Source organism: Nyctibius grandis, chromosome 5 (genome assembly GCF_013368605.1).
Source record: "Nyctibius grandis isolate bNycGra1 chromosome 5, bNycGra1.pri, whole genome shotgun sequence".
In the NCBI taxonomy this organism is placed as follows: domain Eukaryota; kingdom Metazoa; phylum Chordata; class Aves; order Nyctibiiformes; family Nyctibiidae; genus Nyctibius; species Nyctibius grandis.
In genome coordinates this window covers 2,170,250-2,188,426 of record NC_090662.1, presented here as the reverse complement: position 1 = coordinate 2,188,426, position 18,177 = coordinate 2,170,250, and the positions used below count along the sequence as shown (strand labels likewise).

Below are 18,177 nucleotides of genomic sequence, written 5' to 3'. Positions count from 1 at the left end.
GTCACAGCTGGGACAGCATCACCCTCCCCATCCAAATGGCCGTTCACAAGTGTCCCCAGGCTGTCTGTTGGCTCTGGCCAGGGCCACCCCATGGCGTCAGGTGAGTTCGGACCCCAAGAGTTGCAGGTGCCTCCCTGGTTGCTCCAGACACACCCCATGGGGTCTGTCCATGTTGTCCAATCTACCCCTGCCCACCTTTCCACTGCTCTCCCTTTCCTGGCAGACTTCTGTACCAGTCCTGGGACTTCAGCTCCCCGTACACAGACCATCCCCGTTCACTCCACTCTTTTCCACCCTCCACTGAGCCCCAGCTCTCCAAGGTCCCACCCCTTCACCTTGGACTATCTATCCCTTCCTCTAAATCTCCCTTTCTCTTCACCTCCCAGCCCAGCTCCAAGATGAAACTGCATCTCTTGGCCTCCATCCCTGCAAGTAGCAGGCGTGGGAGGTGGAGAGAAATTTGGCCCTCCTTCCCTAGGAGATGTTTGCCAAGAGCAGCAAAGCAGCTCCCACCAGCCCCGTCCAGGTGTCCAGGGCATGGCCATGGGGAGCACTCCAGGTGGGGGACAGGTCTCTGGTTGAAGGATTGGCAGATGGCCCCACCAGTCATCTGCAGAGGCATAGATGGAGGCATCTCCTCGCCACCCCACTGGACATCTGGAGGAGGCAACACAGCTGAATTCAGCCGCAGTGAGGCCATGCCCGGGTGGCCAAGGCTCCTAGCTGACCCACAGCCTGGAGACTCATGACCCACATTCAACTGAAGCCTGAAAAGCAAAACCCAAATCACAGAATCACAGAATCAACCAGGTTGGAAGAGACCTCTGGGATCATCGAGTCCAACCATTGCCCTGACACCACCCTGTCAACTACACCATGGCACTAAGTGCCATGTCCAGTCTTTTCTTAAACCCCTCCAGAGATGGTGACTCCACCACATCCCTTTGTGGGTTTGGCCAGAGGTGTCCCCAGGTTGTCCAGGCTCAGCCTTTCTGATGCACAGGGCTCTCTAGAGGAGCCTTGGCACAGCAAGGAGCAACAGAGGGGTTTGCTCAGAGCCGAGGGAGAAATTGTGGCTTTGAGCAGAAAGTTGAAGAAATTTTCCCCTGTGCTCCCCAGTGAGCTCCAGTAAAGCACTGGTCCAGGCTGGGAACAGGCTTTTCCCCACCATCAGCTGCCATGGGAATCTGCACCAGGCCTGGCTGGGGTCGTTTCCCAGCACCAGGGTAGACAAGGAGAACATCTCAGCCCCATGCTAGTGCCTGGATATCAAAACATCACATGCCTGGGGCTCACACTGGGTCTTTCTTCTGCTCCCCTTTAACGAAGGCAATTAACATTGAAGTGACCCCGTGGGAGTGGATGAGGCCAAGGTGTTTGCTGGCACCAGGCTGTGCTTGCACATGCACAGTTGAGACAGGACAGCAGATACCAGCTGATAGCGAGTGATGGGGAAAGCAGAGATCCTCCCTCCCCAGATGCATCCCCACGGGGGAGTCTCACCCACACCCAGCACTGGCTTGGACAAACCTTTCCAAAATTAATCCTCCTTCTCAACCTCTGCCAAGCAAGAGCAGGGGTTTGCTTAGAGGGGTTGAGACACAGGTGGAGGTCGGAGGAGCCAGATTTCCTGAGGAAGCTGGATGGAAATAGGAGCACTGAAATCTCCATGAGCACCCACGTGGGTCTGGGAGCATGCAGAGCCAAGGCCATCGGGCTTGGGAAGGACAGCGTTGCTGTTTGGGGTGATCACAGAATCACAGAATCAATGAGGTTGGAAGAGACCTCTGGGATCATCGAGTCCAACCATTGCCCTGACACCACCATGGCAACTAGACCATGGCACTAAGTGACATGTCCAGGCTTTTTTTAAAGACCTCCAGAGATGGTGACTCCACCACCTCCCTGGGCAGCCCCTTCCAATGGCTAATGACCCTTGCTGAGAAGAAATGCTTCCTAATGTCCAACCTGAACCTCCTCTGGCGAAATTTCACGCAGGGATGAAACCCAGACTCTCAGTATTGCACTCAAAAGGAGCAGTTTGCTCAGGCATGATTGCACAGCTGCTGCAGGCTCACTCTGGCCAACGTATCCTTCTGCTTCCACTGCTGGGTCCCTTCCAGCCTCTTCATAATCCTTCCCCCAGGCAGCCCGGTCTTCCCTAGCCTCCAGGAACCATCTTGTCATCCTTCTCCTTCTCTACATGCCAATGGTCAAAGGCCTCCTTCACCCACTTGAGAGTAAACCAGAGGTGCTGCAGTGATTTAGGCAACCCCTAAGGACATCAGGTCCTGAACCCCACCCTGGGATCAAGGAGGCCCCATGCCCTTCTGCCTGAGGAAAGGATTCAGGCAGTGTAACTCAACGGGCATTGATCATCTGGTCAAAAACACACTCCCACTGCGCAAGGAGGTACCCATGTGCACATCCACGGGGACTTGGCTAGAAAAACCAAGCTGATTTCCAGAAGTGACCATGAGCAGTGTTAGCCCATGCACCCCAGGAGAGAGAACACCAGGGACACAGTGGCCTTGCAGAGAGTTACATCAGGAGCTGAGCCCTAAGCAGAGGGGTGAGATGCACTTCAGGCTGTAGTTATACCTAGAGAGAGCTATCCCTTGTGGCATGAAGGCCTCCTCCTGGGATGTCCTGTCCTGCTCCTGGAATGTCCCATCCCGCTCTTGGGATGTTATGTCCTGCTCCCGGGATGTCTCATCCCGCTTTTAGGATGTTCTGTCCCACTCCTGGCATGTCCAACCCTGCTCCTGGGATGTTCTGCCCTGTTCCTGGGATGTCCTGTCCTACTCTGAGCTGGGCCAGGTGGGGCTTTGACCAGCTGTCCCAGGAACAGAGCCAACCCCAGCCACCCAGGACCTCTGCATGGACAGAATCATAGAATCGTTTTGTTTGGAAAGGACCATTAAGATCATCAAGTCCAACCGTTAACCCAGCACTGCCAAGCCCACCACTAAACCATGTCCCTCAGCACCACATCTACACGGCTTTTAAATCCCTCCAGGGATGGGGACTCCACCACTGTCCTGGGCAGCCTGTTCCAGTGCTTGACAACCCTTTTGGTGAAGAAATTTTTCCTGATATCCAATCTAAACCTCCCCTGGCACAACTTGAGGCTGTTCCCTCTTGTCCTATCACTTGTTACCTGGGAAAAGAGACGGACACCCACCTCGCTACACTCTCCTTTCAGGCAGTTGTAGAGAGCGAGAAGGTCTTCCCTCAGCCTCCTTTTCTCCAGGATAAACCCCCCCAGGTCCCTCAGCCGCTCCTCATCACACTTGTGCTCCCTCTCAACAGAACTCAACACATGGACAGGAGAGCATTAACATGCAAAAGCGAAGCCCATTCTTCAGAAAAGGGTGAGAAACTGCCCCCACTCTCAGCCCCAACTCCATGGGCTGCTGGATGAGTGCTTTGTTCAGCTCTGTGTCCCTCTCGTGTGCTTTTGTTTTGACTCATGGACCTTTGTCTTGCTGGCCATTTTCTGCAGGTTGTACCCCTGGGGGAGTCCCATTTTCTGTTCTCTGGCTTGGCAGGCCACAGCCCTCCCACTGAACTCAAGAAGGGTGGTGGGACAGTGTATCCCACCCATGGCCAGGGCACTAGATCATAAGGTTTAATAGCTCCTGTAGAGCCAGTCCCCATGTCTTAAGTGTAGAACAGATTCTAAAACTTGTAGTTCTGGCCTCTGGGACATCCCATGTCAGTGAGTTTCTTGCTTTCCACTATGGAAAATAAAACCATTGTCCATTTGCAATGTGATGGTCTCATCGGTGCCTCTCTCCGCAGCTGCCCCAAGTCCTCCAGGACATCCAGCTTTTGTGGCTCTGGTTGAAGAGGAACCAGTGCTGCCCTGGAGCTGAGAGCGCCCAGATTTCTTGTGACACCAGTGTTGGAGAAGCTGTCCCAGCCCCGTGGTGTTACCCCCAAGGCAGGAACCCCATCCTGCAACTCCCAGGAGACTCAACAGATGTTCTGTTTCTGTTTGGAAAAGGGGGATGGAAAGTAGAAAGCGCTTTTCTAGTCCTGAATATTGCAAAGGAAGTCTTAAAAATGAGCCTCCTTCATTAAATAAACAAACCAAAGAACAAATAAATAAATAAAACCAGATATTCCTCTCAAAAAAACATTCAAAGCCCTTTTCCTGATGTCACATAAAGTGTTCTTAGACACCATAGGGAAAGCAATGCTGAATGAATATTTAAAAGCCAAAGAAACTCCAAACTCCACAGGTCTACAGGTGAAAGTCCTCCAAAGTGCCTTGATCACCCCACGTGACTATCACTCCCAGAGCAGAAACACCTGAACCCTTTGCCAGCAGGTGCCTGCAGGAGGAGGGAACCCGTTAGCAGAGAGCCCAGCTCTACCTGCTATAAAAGGATCAAGAGGGAGGGAGGCAGGGTGTGCTCTCAGTGGGGTGTTTGTGATTGTGGTGAGGAGGTCAGGAGAACCAGCATCATGGTGAGTAGCTGTGGGGTTTTGCTCTCTGACAGCCATGGCTGGTCCTCCCCAGCTCTGCAGCAGGATGAAGCTGGAGGTAGCTTGTCTTTACAGCTGGGGGAAGGTGTCTTGCCCTTGGCTACAGGCTTCTCTGGGGATGAAAGTGGTTGTGGGCACTGGAGAAGCATTGTGAGCCCTGGAGAAGGGGTCCCTGGGGGTGCAGAGCTTGTGCTTGGGAGCAAGTCTCCAGAGCTGGGTTTGCCTTGTAAGCCTGGTGTCCACCTCTTCCTAGTCTGGGGAGGACTACCCTGCTGAAATGCTTTCAGACCTGCCTGTCCCCATGCATGAAGACACTTTGAAGGTCTTACTGGTGGAATCTGACACAAGACTGAGCTAGGTAACCATCTGGTGCTGCTGTGGGGCTGAGGCAGACCTGGAGGAGGGAATGAAGATCTCTCCTTATGGAGATTGGCTCAGTATCCCTGTTCTGGCTCTGGTGTGGTGGTGGCTAAGGCTGTCCTGGGACTCTTTGTGTAGAAAGAGAAATGCAGTGGTGGCTGAGGGCTGAGATATCAACCCTCAGGGCAGGACCCTCTGCTTTAGTGTAGGATGTTGCTGCCCTGTTTCAGTGCTTGGTAGGGGTCCTGCTGTGCCAGGCTTCTTGCAAGAAGATAATCTGAGGTTTGCTGTGCTGGGTCTCCAGCCTAGTGCCAGGCCACAACTGAAAGCAGGTGGTGAGAGTAGACTAAGCCTTGGGTAAGCCCATCTGAGACTTTCCTATCTTGTAGCTCAGGGCTTCCTGAAATGGATGTGTGTTTTTTCTCCTAGTAAGCCTCAGTGGAAGTTTCTAGTCTCTCTGAACCAAGCCTGGTTTTCACAGCCTCTTGTGTCAAGGAGTTGAGCAGCTCAACCACACTTTCTGCACAGGGACCCCACCCTTCAGCTCAAGCCAAGAGCAGTTGCTTCATGGGACAACTGCTAGTCTTGTATGGAGAAGACAAATAATTGGTCCCTGCCCATATTCACTTGGACCTTCTCTAGCTGTCTCCAGCCAGCTGATCCTGCATGGCTGTAACTAGTCTAAATGGACATGAGAAACTGCTCTGACAGTCAATTCTGAAGCCCAACAGCATGGGCTTCTCCCATCAGATGCAGGCAGAGGACCTCTGCTGCTGCCCAGCTGGGTGGGGAGAGGTCTACCTCTACTTCCTTGGGAAGGGCATGGGAGGGAGGGTTTGCACTGCTGTCTAAGGCTGGCTGGGCTGAATCATTCCTGTCTGCCCAGCTGAGAACACCAGGTGAAGTACCTGGGAAGGCTGTCTGTGCCCTGTCTTCTACCCCAAGGCAGAATCAGCAGAGCAAAGAGAAGAAAACATGAGCAGTTTGACTTGATAGCCATCATGTGCTGTAGGTTCAGCAGCTGGGCTTGGTGGCCTGCTTCTGGGAAGAGGGCTGGGGAGCAATGTAATGACAGTACTGGCATGCAGAGGGACTTAGGGCAATGCTCTAATCTCTGCATCTGCTGTGGTGGGAGATTGCAACATCTCTCTGAAGGCCTAATGCTTAGTAGTTACTCATTCAGTAGGTCTTGGGTGCCTGCTATGGAGAAAATGCCCTGGTTGCCACCAAGCTGGCCTAATGCTCCTCTTGTCCATAGCTTGTTGGCCATGTGCTCTGTAAAGACACCCAGAAGTGCCAGCTTTAGTCTAATTCCTCAGTGCACATTCCTAACCTCCTCTTCTCTACCATCCCCATGCAGAGGGAGTGTATTTCTGTCCACATTGGCCAGGCTGGTGTCCAGATGGGCAATTCCTGTTGGGAACTGTATTGCCTGGAGCATGGGATTGAGCCAAATGGTATCGTCTCCTCTGATGCATCCTCAAGGCATATAGACTCTTCCTTTGGGACCTTCTTCAGTGAGACAGGATCAGGGAAGCATGTACCCAGAGCAATATTTGTTGACCTGGAGCCCGCTGTCATTGGTAAGTCATGGAAGGTCTCCAAATCTCTTAGGAGGGTGGGGGAAGATAATTTCTCTGACCTGAAGTGTAGTGTTGGCTACCTAAACCACTGGTGAGGCTGCCAGTTTCCATGTGAAGCAGCATCTAAATTAGTGTAAGTAACTTGATATACAGTGGATCATGTGCCAGTGACACTCATAAGATCTCAACTTCCTCCAGATGAGATCAGGAACGGGGCCTACCGCGCACTCTTCCACCCGGAGCAGCTCATCAATGGCAAAGAAGATGCTGCTAACAACTATGCCCGTGGCCACTACACCATTGGGAAGGAGATCATTGACTCGGTGGTTGACAGAGCTCGTAAAATGGTAACAACCCTGTGGAGGGTCAGCTGCATTAGCACTCTGGTTGCTGTTGCCCCAGTCATCAAGGGATGCAATGGGAGGGGAAGGCAAGCAGATCTTGGTCAGTTTGACCATGCTGCTGTGACCTGGAACAACATGATGGGATGAATGTGGATGTATGTCTTGCTGGTTGGGACTTGAGGGGGAAAACAAGGGACTAAAGGTGGCCCCAGCTGAAGCAGGAAAAGAAGCAGCTCTGATTTAACTGTCCAGGCAAGATGGCTTTCTCCTAATGGGTGTAGTGTCTGCTGTGCCAATCCTGATCCAACACCTCATCCCAACCAGTGTCACAGCTCAGCTTCTGGCTAGTGTCTCCCCTCAGGCCTCTCCTCACTTGTGTGGCAGCTTTTGGAGTGCGAGGTTTTGCACATGTAGATGCTCTGAAGTGCTGTGATAACACCAAGTGATTTAGATGGAACCTCTTAGTGGCCTTCAGACTTTTCCTAATCTTCTTGACTGCTAGTATTATGGTCTCTATCTAACCCACTATGTCACTATCTCAGGCCAGGCCTTTCTTCCTGCTAAAATAGGAGATAATTTAGAAGCAGCTGCATTTGCTGTGTCTAACAGATCTCACCTGTTAGAAGTGGAAGGTGTGTGGAAGCAGTAGTAAAAAACACAAAAAGGCCATAAACTTGATGTTTGAACAAAGTAGACCAGAATAACTCTAGTAACTTGGTCCTTCTGTCTCTTTCCCTGGTCCTGCAGACTGAGCAGTGCAGTGGCCTCCAAGGGTTCCTGGTCTTCCACAGCTTTGGGGGAGGCACAGGCTCTGGGTTCACCTCCCTCCTCATGGAGCGGCTCTCTGTGGAGTACAGCAAGAAGTCCAAGCTGGAATTCTCTGTGTACCCAGCCCCACGGGTCTCCACAGCAGTGGTGGAGCCCTACAACTCCATCCTCACCACTCACACCACCCTGGAGCACTCGGACTGCTCCTTCATGGTGGACAACGAAGCCATTTATGACATCTGCAACCGCAACCTGGACATTGAGCGTCCCACCTACACCAACCTCAACAGGCTGATTGGGCAGATAGTCTCCTCCATCACTGCCTCCTTGAGATTTGATGGTGCTTTGAATGTTGACCTGACTGAGTTTCAGACCAACCTGGTGCCCTACCCACGGATACACTTCCCGCTTACCACCTATGCACCCATCATCTCGGTAGAGAAAGCCTACCATGAGCAGCTGTCGGTGCCAGAAATCACCAATGCTTGCTTTGAGTTCTCCAACCAGATGGTGAAATGTGACCCACGCCGTGGCAAGTACATGGCATGCTGCCTGCTGTACCGGGGCGATGTGGTGCCCAAGGACGTGAACGCGGCCATAGCAGCTATTAAAACACGCCGGTCGATCCAGTTTGTGGACTGGTGCCCCACAGGCTTCAAGGTTGGTATCAACTACCAGCCTCCCACGGTGGTGCCTGGAGGAGACCTGGCTGAGGTGCAGCGGGCTGTCTGCATGCTGAGCAACACCACGGCCATCGCGGAGGCGTGGGCCCGCCTGGACCACAAGTTTGACCTGATGTACGCCAAGCGAGCCTTTGTGCACTGGTATGTGGGGGAGGGCATGGAGGAGGGAGAATTCTCAGAGGCCAGGGAGGACCTGGCTGCCCTGGAGAAGGATTATGAGGAGGTTGGAAGGGACTCAGCAGATGGAGAAGATGAGGCTGATGAGGATGAGTATTAACAAACTGCAGTCTCTTCTTAGTGAAGATGGAGAGGAGTATGATGAGTAATAATACATTTACCAGTGTGAAGGCAGCTTGGATGAAGCTTTTTCTATCCTAGTCTTGCAATTTCTTCCAGAGAAGGGAGTTGTGGGCTGAGTCTGGGGAAATGTGACTTGGAAACTCTATAGCTTGGCCAAAGGCAACTCGTTGGTCAAGTTTTGTGTATGCACAGCGTTGGCTGAATAAATGGTTACCAGCAGAACATCATCTCCTGTCTTGATGTGCCACCAAACTGGCTCATGGGGTAGGGGAGGTGGTGGCTGCAGGGTGGTTCCTGTGTTGCCTTGGTCACTGCAGTCCTACCTGTAGGGCTTTCCTGCTTGTAGGTGCTGGGGTGGGCCTGGTGAACTGGGGTGGGTGACAGCATGATGTGAGCCATCTGCCCTGGGGTGGAACTGCTGTGTTTAAATGAACATTGGAGTGATGAACCAACCCAGGCACTGGTGGTCCATGGATTGTCCATGTGCTCATATTCAGCTGGCTCTGGGTTTTCTGTGTTGCTGTCTGCTCCAAGGCATAGCAGAGAGTGGGATCAGGTTTGTCTGGTCTCCTGCTAAAGCAATCCATGTCCTGCTGCCAGGGCTGGGCCTGCCTGGAAGTCTGACTGGAGCTGAGATGAGAATTCACATACCTCTGCTGTCCGTCAGACCCCTGCAAAAGCACCCCAACCATGTCCTGGCTCTAAGCTCCAAAGCAAGGAGCTCTCTCCCCAGTTAGACTTCATCCCTCTTGTGCTGGGTGATGGCTGTTCACCAGATGCGATTGATGCAAAAATCCCTGCAAACAGCTCATGAGCTGAAAAAAAAGGATTTAACTTGATGCCTGCAGATCCCCACTGGGGACTCTCCTCCCAGTAAGTGATCCAAGAAAAGGAGCTGGCTGGGATATGGTGGGGAAGCTGGATCTGCAATCAGGCTCTAACTGAAGGGCTGACAGTGTTGGCTCTGGGTTGCACTGGAGGAATGTTTAAACAACCTGAGGCAAGGGTGGAGGGGGGTGGTTATTATTAAAGCCTGTCTCCACTTGCTGGATTCCTGGGGTGGCAATCTCCCAAGGTCACCAAGGTGGGAGCTCCTGGGGGCTGTCTCACCTCCAGCTGCCCTCTGCATGGGGGAGCAAGGCTGCTTGGACTGGTGGGGCTGGCAGGGTGGTGATTGCTTGATGTGTTGCCTTGGTTTTTTTTGGTGGGTGGGGGGGGGGGTGGAGACACAACAGATTTTCTTCTGCTCAGCACAGATGTCCTGGGGTAGGGGTCCTGTTTTGGGGTTCATGGTCTGCCCTCCTTGTGGCACACTCAAAGCAGGTCACCTCACTGCCCAGAGTTGCAGGGCTGTAGGAGGGAGGCACAGCAGCCAGAGTGGCTGTACCATGTCTGGTGGCCTGAGGTCACATCTAGACCATCTGATTATATGACACTGAAAGGGCTTTTAAACTTCATGGATCTGTTGATCTCTTCCTGGAGGGTCAACCTCCTGCTTGGAAAAAGTGCTTTTTTCTTCTCATTTTAGATCTTCCAATGTGCCTGATAGCTCTTGAATGCAGAGATGTATGGTGTGAGCTGGTGCACAGCTCTTACCCATGCTGGGAGTGGAGGAAAGCCCAGCTTTTGGCCCATCGGGGACACATGCATCTCTGCAGCCACAGCACAGTCCTGCCCATGGCCCTGACAGCCTTGCAGCTCCATCAGTGCATTTTTTTGTGAATGTTTGTGAGCTTCAGGCTCATCAGCTTGCGATGGCAGCAGGATCTTTTCTATCACATCTGTGTGTGATGGCCCTAAGCTGGGCCCAGAATTGATGATGGAGTGAGACAGTTTGTCCCCCACCCAGATCAAGCCCATGTCCCCCTGTGCTGAACAACAACCCCCCTAAGCAGCTTCATCCCCACTAGTCCCAGGAGGACCATGCAGAACTTCCCCAGCTTCTCCAGACACAGCCTTTGGCTTGCACTGGGACATGGGATGGAAGCAAAAGGCAGCAGGTGCTGCTGAATCAGGGCTGGATGGCACCAAGGAAGAGGGGACTTGCCTAAGACCTTGTGAGAAGTCAGTGGCAGAGCTCTACAGGCACCTTGAGCCTCCTCCCTGTGGGACAATGATGAACAAATCTGCCCTGACCCCTGTCATCTACCCTCATTGCAGTAATGAGGTAGTGAATGAAGGGTGGTGAAGGGGCTGGAGCAATGTGGCTGGAGCACCTCTCCTGTGAAGACAGGCTGAGAGAGTTGGGGCTGTTCAGCCTGGAGAAGAGAAGGCTCCGCAGAGACCTTCTAGCAGCCTTCCAGTGCCTGAAGGGGCTACAGGAAAGCTGGAGAGGGGCTTTTTACAAGGGCATGGAGTGACAGGGCGAGGGGGAATGGTTTTAAACTGAAAGAGGGGAGATTTAGATGAGATATTAGGAAGAAATTCTTTCCTGTGAGGGTGGTGAGACACTGGCCCAGGCTGCCCAGAGAAGCTGTGGCTGCCCCCTCCCTGGCAGTGTTCAAGGCCAGGTTGGATGGGGCTTGGAGCAACCTGGTCTAGTGGAAGGTGTCCCTGCCTGTGGCAGTGGGTTGGAACTGGATGGTCTTTAAGGTCTCTTCCAACTGAAACCATTCTATGATTCTAATGTGGTGGAAACAGGGGTCCTGCAGGCTGCTCCATGTGTTGCTGTTCAGTGGACCCTTTTCTTATGACCAGCTTTGCTATTCCAGCACACAGGTAAGGAAAATAACGCTGAAGCTGTGCAATGAAGTGTGTGCTGCTCTTGGGTGTGGGTCTGGAGGATCCAATGCTTGTGGAGTGGTCAAAGCATTGCCTATGGCCATTGAGCTGGAGATGCCAACTCCACAAAAGCCCTGGGATCGCTCTCCCCGCCAGGAAAAGCCTTTCCTTCCCTCCCTCCCTCTGTTTGTGGGAGGGCTGGATCGAGTCTGCACTGGTGGATGTGCTGGAATAATTGATTTCAGTAATAAATGATTACATCAGCCCCAGTGTTGCACTAATTGCTTTCCAAGCTGCAGGAGCACATGGCTGCACGCCTGCTCTTGCTCAGCCATACTGGGTTGGCTCGTGGCTCCAAGGGGGAGGGATGTTTGCCCTGTGTCCACACAAGCCTGCTGTCACATTTTGGGGGGGATTTAACCAGCAGCTTCCAGTCTCAGCTGTCTGGGAGGAATGGAGCCACCAAGGAAAGGTGGCAGCCCTTGAGACTGTGCCTGGAAACTTTCCAGCACGTTCACCTGGTGGCACAGAGACAGAAGTCATCTTTGCTCTTTTAAAAAGCAGCTTTGAGTGCAAAACAGGCTCATTTCTGGCAAACAGAGCAGTTACTATGCCCTGTGAGGGTTATTGTCAGTGCTAGGGGCATGGTGCGGCTACAACCAACTCAAAACCCAGGAGGTGGGTTGGCCCTGTCCTCAGGAATCAGAGGGTGGAAAGTGGCCACCTAGGGTGGATGAGAAGAGACCTGCTCAGCCCCAAGGTCTTCAGGATGACAAGCTTTGGGGTGTCTCAGTGGGCTCCATCACCCTAGCAGAGCTGAAGATGAAGAAGACCCATCAGACAAGGCAGGAGCTGGTTACCATCCCCAGATGGACCAGCCTCAGAGGGTAGTCTGATGCTCAGCCTCCCCAAGAGCACTGGGACATGCCTAACATTTTAGCTCAGGCACTTTCACAGCAGTGAGTTGAGCACAGAGGAGGTTTCAGCCCAACAGGGATCTTCCTCGGGGTCCATCTACTGCCCATTCATGCTGTCAGCACCCCAGCCTTTTAGGCTAACTGCAGCCAGCAATGAGCTCTGGGATCCTTCCTCCTCCATCTCCCAAGTATAGGTCACAGAATCAACCAGGTTGGAAGAGACCTCTGGGATCATCGAGTCCAACCATTGCCCTGACACCACCATGGCAACTAGACCAGGGCACTAAGTGCCATGTCCAGGCTTTTCTTAAACCCCTCCAGAGATGGTGACTCCACCACCTCCCTGGGCAGCCCCTTCCAATGGCTAATGACCCTTGCTGAGAAGAAATGCTTCCTAATGTCCAACCTGAACCTCCCCTGGCAAAGCTTCCCCATCCCTCTGGCCATCCCTGGCTGTACCTCCCAGTCCATCACTTTGGGAACATCTCCAGAGTCATACCCCCATCAGGGGAGAGGGCAGCTGTAGCTACAGGGCATGGAGGAGGTCTGGGAGGAAAGACTGACTCCACTTTGAGACAGAGTCCAGCACTAAAATGAAGGTTGGATGGGGGGCTATGGCATACAACAAACACAAAGTGGCTGCAGCCAGGAGCAGGGCACCTAGAGACTGGGTGCAGCATGGAGCCAGCCATTCTCCTGTCCCACAGGCTTATGAATATTCCCTCTCCATATCTTATCAGGGGCATTTCATTGCTTTTCCTCCTGAGTCACGCCATCACATGGGCCTGGCTCACCTCCTCGGGACAAACTCCAACCCCAAGGATGTGGGGCTGGTTTCACACCCACACCACCTCCAGCAACCCCTGAGCGAGGCCCCAGCACAGAGCTACAGCACTGCCCCAACAGCCAGGACTTGCTCAGGCAACAAGTAAGCTTCACTAGAGATGGTGAGGAGGTGAAACCCCACCAGAAAGGTGCTCTTTACCCCATTATGGCACTGGTCAAACTGGGGATTCCCTGCCTGTTCCCAGACACGCTTCCTCTGGGCTGCTCTTGGGGATGAGAACAGCAGCATCCAGCTCCAGACAGCCGAGTCCCTGCAGGATATAGGACATTTCCCTCACAGCAATAATTATGGTTGATGATCCTCACAGCTGGTCTGCCCAGAGCACACCCTTATCAGCATCTGTTGTTCTCCCCAAGACAACATCCATGCAGTAGGGATCTCCCCACACAAAACAACCTGATTACATCCAAAGAACTCAAAGCCAAAAAAAAATGTCTTTATTCAAATACAAAAGAGTTGCATAGAAGTGTACAGGTACATTTCTTATTCAAAAGTGCTTTTACAGTAAAAGCCAGAGCAAGAGTTTGCCATTTCAGCCAAAGCAGGCAGCTTGCAACATTCCCCTGGACTAGCAACCAGGATCCTCTGCCCAGGCAGGATGCGTCCCCAACACTAAGCCAGGCACCTATTCAGCTTCACTCATCGATAAACAGCAATGTGATAAAGCTCGAGACACCCATGCTAGAGAAGTGCACTAGGAGCACATAGACTATGCAAGCAGAAAAGGTATAATATGTCAAACAGTAGCGTTGAGGTTCAGGGCAATCCTTTGGCACCTCCAGGTACTCAGGACCAGTTTAGCCTGATGACAGAGGGTTTGTATTTCATCTGAGGTTTGACTTCATTAAGAAGAGACTGCAGTTTGTTAATACTCATCCTCATCAGCCTCATCTTCTTCTCCATCTGCCGAGTCCCTTCCAACCTCCTCATAATCCTTCTCCAGGGCAGCCAGGTCCTCCCTGGCCTCTGAGAATTCTCCCTCCTCCATGCCCTCCCCCACGTACCAGTGCACAAAGGCTCGCTTGGCATACATCAGGTCAAACTTGTGGTCCAGGCGGGCCCACGCCTCCGCGATGGCCGTGGTGTTGCTCAGCATGCAGACAGCCCGCTGCACCTTGGCCAGGTCTCCTCCAGGCACCACCGTGGGAGGCTGGTAGTTGATACCCACCTTGAAGCCTGTGGGGCACCAGTCCACAAACTGGATCGACCGGCGTGTTTTAATAGCTGCTATGGCCGCGTTCACGTCCTTGGGCACCACATCGCCCCGGTACAGCAGGCAGCATGCCATGTACTTGCCACGGCGTGGGTCGCATTTCACCATCTGGTTGGAGAACTCAAAGCAAGCATTGGTGATCTCTGGCACCGACAGCTGCTCATGGTAGGCTTTCTCTGATGAGATGATGGGTGCATAGGTGGTGAGTGGGAAGTGTATCCGTGGGTAGGGCACCAGGTTGGTCTGGAATTCGATCAGGTCAACATTCAAAGCACCATTAAATCTCAAAGAGGCGGTGACTGATGAGACTATCTGCCCAATCAGCCTGTTGAGGTTGGTGTAGGTGGGACGCTCAATGTCCAGGTTGCGGTTGCAGATGTCATAAATGGCTTCGTTGTCCACCATGAAGGAGCAGTCCGAGTGCTCCAGGGTGGTGTGGGTGGTGAGGATGGAGTTGTAGGGCTCCACCACTGCTGTGGAGACCTGTGGGGCTGGATATACAGAGAATTCCAGCTTGGACTTCTTGCTGTACTCCACGGAGAGCCGCTCCATGAGGAGGGAGGTGAACCCAGAGCCTGTGCCTCCCCCAAAGCTGTGGAAGACCAGGAACCCTTGGAGGCCACTGCACTGGTCAGCCTGCGGCAGAATAACGTACATTTACCTCTCTCTGTTAAGGACTGAAATAACTATCCCAAATAATACAGCAACAAATTCTGCTTAGAGCACTTACTGGCCAGAGTGCACCCAGCCCCTGGAGTGGATTCACTCATTATAGCGCCCTACTGAGCATCTTAAGTACACATGTGTTAATTAATCGCAGCGTTTCCATGGAGCTGCCACAGGTAGCTCTGCATGGTCAGAGGGGAACTCCTGGCAAATTGCTCCATTATCAGCTCAATGCATACCTCAGCACCTGAGAGGGGATGGGAGGTAGCATGTGGGTCCTAGACCCTTAGGAGACATCTCAAAAACATTTCACTGACAGGTATTCAAGTACATTGTTACAATCCTACTTCATTCCTATCAAACGTGGAGTTTGGTCTTTCCAGCCTGGCTACCAGTTGTCCTTTTAGAATTAATATCCACAGTTGCACAACCAGGGTGTGGCTTCCCTGTGATCAAAGGTCTCCTTCTCTTCTGTCTCTTAGGTCTAGTGTTGTGTCACTTCATACACAGATGACATGCAATGACAGATGCTTTTAGGGCAGTTGTACAGGTTCAGATGGGCCCTTGCTTTACTGAGCCCCAAACCTAATCACAGCAACAGCAGCCACCCTTGGAGCTCACATGAAGACATTTTTCTTTTAAAGACTTTTACCCAAAACCCAAAGTTTAATTGTATTGTCCATGGTATGCTTTAATTTAAGGGAAAGACTGTCTTTTTTCTTACCATTTTACGAATTCTGCTGAGGACAGTGTCTATAATCTCCTTTCCAATGGTGTAGTGGCCACGGGCATAGTTGTTGGCAGCATCTTCCTTGCCACTGATGAGCTGCTCTGGGTGGAAGAGTGCATGGTAGGTCCCAGTCCTGATCTCATCTGCACAAGGAGGAGCAGCCATGGAGAGAAGCACAGAGTTACAGGTTGCTGACATTGGTGTGGCGGAGTAAAACACACATCAAATCTACCAGTAGCCCATGTGAGATGACAGTCATGGCATGGTTAGTTCAGACTGGGAATAATGGAAGGAGTAAGTATAATCTTGTCCAGGCTAATTTCTCAGGGTCCTACTATACCTCCTCCATCTTCACCCAGCAGCCACTTTGAGATCCTAATGTAATTTGGCTTAAAGGGTTAGGACACTGCCTACATTGCCAACATTATTGTAGGATCATAGTTACCACATGCAGCTTGTGTTTCTGCTTGTTGCAAAGCATCTTGAGATGGCTGGAAGCACTACCTCCATCTTCTGCTCTACAGCACACTGAAGAGGAGACAGAGTGCCTCCAGTGTTGATGTTTCTGCTGGATGTATCCAACCCAGCTTTAGGCACCTTATGAAGACAGGTATTAGGAGCAGTTTCTCTAGGCTCCATGCAGTCAATGAGGTTGGAGACACCTCCAGCGGGTATTTAAACCCACTCAGTCTCAATATTGGATACATTTCAATATTCTACTGGCTCCCTCATTAGGTTCCCAATTTAGTGCCTTGATAAGGAGCCTGAAAATTAAGTGGAAGCAAAACAAAAGTCTACATTCCTTCCATTAGATGAAATAATGAGTCACACATCCTAGATGGTAAGATAGGATCAAACACCCAGGAGAAGCCTAGAAGGCAGAAGCAGGTAGGTGGATGTAGGTGGTTGGGAGTAATTTCCACCAGTTCCTTGAGCAAAAAAAAAAAACACAGAAGAATTTGTTTTCTAGGAAGTTACTCCAAATCAAAGTGCCACAATTGAGTCAAACACCCAGAGATCACTAAAGGAGCTGGGGCTGGAAGGGGAAGTAGAAAGCTTGCAGTAGCAAGACACCCAGTTTCCACAAAACCATGAGATGTGTAGCACCCATCTGCCCAAAGATGCTTCACAGGTAGCATTAAAACCAGATGTGCCACATCGGGTCGTAGGATGGTGTAATTCAGTTCAGAGCCACTGAGGTTAATAAACCCATGTCACTTTACACCTGCTGAGGACCCTGCTCAAGACAGCAGGTCTCTTAAAAGGAGGGACCAACTAAAGACAAGTCAGTGTAGTAAGAGTAATGGGTTTGTCAATCCCAGGTCCATTTGGAAATGCAAATTCTGTCTCCTTCTGATGGCTGGAGACATTTTACTATGTGGAGGAGTAGGAGCTGCTGGGCAATATGAGCAGGAACATGAGCCCCAAGTAAGAAGGGTCAGGAGTCACAGTTCAAGATGCCACAACACCCAACTGCCCCACTATTACCGATGACGGTGGGCTCCAAGTCTATGAACACTGCCCGGGGTACGTGCTTCCCAGACGCTGTCTCGCAGAAGAAGGTCTCGAAAGAAGAATCCACTTGTTCAGACTTTGGCTCCACAGGTTTCACCTGCTTGGGGCCAGGAATGGTCCCGTCCGCCTGGATCCCATGCTCAAGGCAGTACAGCTCCCAGCAGGCGTTGCCCATCTGCACGCCAGCCTGCCCGATGTGGATGGAAATGCACTCCCTCTGCAAGGGGAAATGGCTTGTTAAGGCGATTTTTAGACATCCTGTGACTTAGCACTAGCCCCCACGGTTCTCATTTGAGCCATTTGCTACTGCGGATGATTAGGGAAACAGGCGGCTTCCGCCCACCGCTGGGAGCTGGAGCGAGGAACAAACCGTGATCTGCGGGGCAGCTGGACACAGCCAAGCTGCACACAGAGCGTCCCTAGGAAGGGCTGTCCCAGCCTGGGGAGGAGGAAGGAAGGAGGTGATGGGCTTCATGCTGAGGCAGGAAGCAGCTGAGAAACGCTGGCTCCTCGCTTGATGCTCAACTGGCCCTGCCATGGAGCGGAGCAGCTGTCAAAGCCCTGGGTCTCAGGGCAACGGGGCATTGGGGACAACAGCTCCGGGCTCCTTGATCCCAAAAAAGCTCTGCACTAAGCAGGGAGAAGCCAAGCTTGGGAAACCCACAGCCAAGCTGGGAGTCACAGCAGGAAACGAGGCTGGAGGAAACCAGCAGATGCCTGTGGCCGGAACAAGGGCAGGCTGACACCCGGGGAGAGGTTCGGAGTCCTGATTTAACCAGGTCACCCTCCAGGAGCCTCTGTCTCCAGGGCGACTGAAGGTACTGGCGTCTTCTGGGGACTTTTGATGGTTGCGTGTTCCCTGGGTAATTGGCATCTCTGCTGTTTCCGCCACCCCAAGATCAAAGTGCTGCTGCGGCAATGACAGAGGTTTATGTCCCAGCTCCCAAGCAGAGACTCCCAATCACTGCCATGCATGATATGGGGCAGTGCTGCTTCCCAAGGGATCACCACGAAAGGGAGCTGGTGATCCCACCTG

The 18,177-nt window shown here is 52.2% G+C and overlaps 2 protein-coding genes across 2 annotated transcripts; one reads left to right on the top strand and one right to left on the bottom strand.

Annotated features, from left to right (window-relative positions):
* The first annotated feature begins 6,208 nt into the window (after nucleotides 1-6,208).
* On the top strand, nucleotides 6,209-8,509 carry LOC137663509 (tubulin alpha-1C chain-like). Its single transcript, XM_068400821.1, has 3 exons — nucleotides 6,209-6,437; nucleotides 6,636-6,784; nucleotides 7,529-8,509. Exons 1-3 carry the CDS (start codon nucleotides 6,209-6,211, stop codon nucleotides 8,507-8,509), a joined length of 1,359 nt encoding a protein of 452 aa, XP_068256922.1.
* Nucleotides 8,510-13,651: 5,142 nt separating this feature from the next.
* LOC137663516 (tubulin alpha-1D chain-like) lies at nucleotides 13,652-17,316 on the bottom strand. The gene is made up of 3 exons (XM_068400836.1): nucleotides 17,115-17,316; nucleotides 15,621-15,769; nucleotides 13,652-14,866 (listed from the first exon to the last, which is right to left on the bottom strand). The coding sequence occupies exons 1-3, from the start codon at nucleotides 17,314-17,316 to the stop codon at nucleotides 13,883-13,885; spliced, it is 1,335 nt and encodes a 444-aa protein (XP_068256937.1). The 3' UTR covers nucleotides 13,652-13,882.
* Between the last annotated feature and the right edge of the window lie 861 nt (nucleotides 17,317-18,177).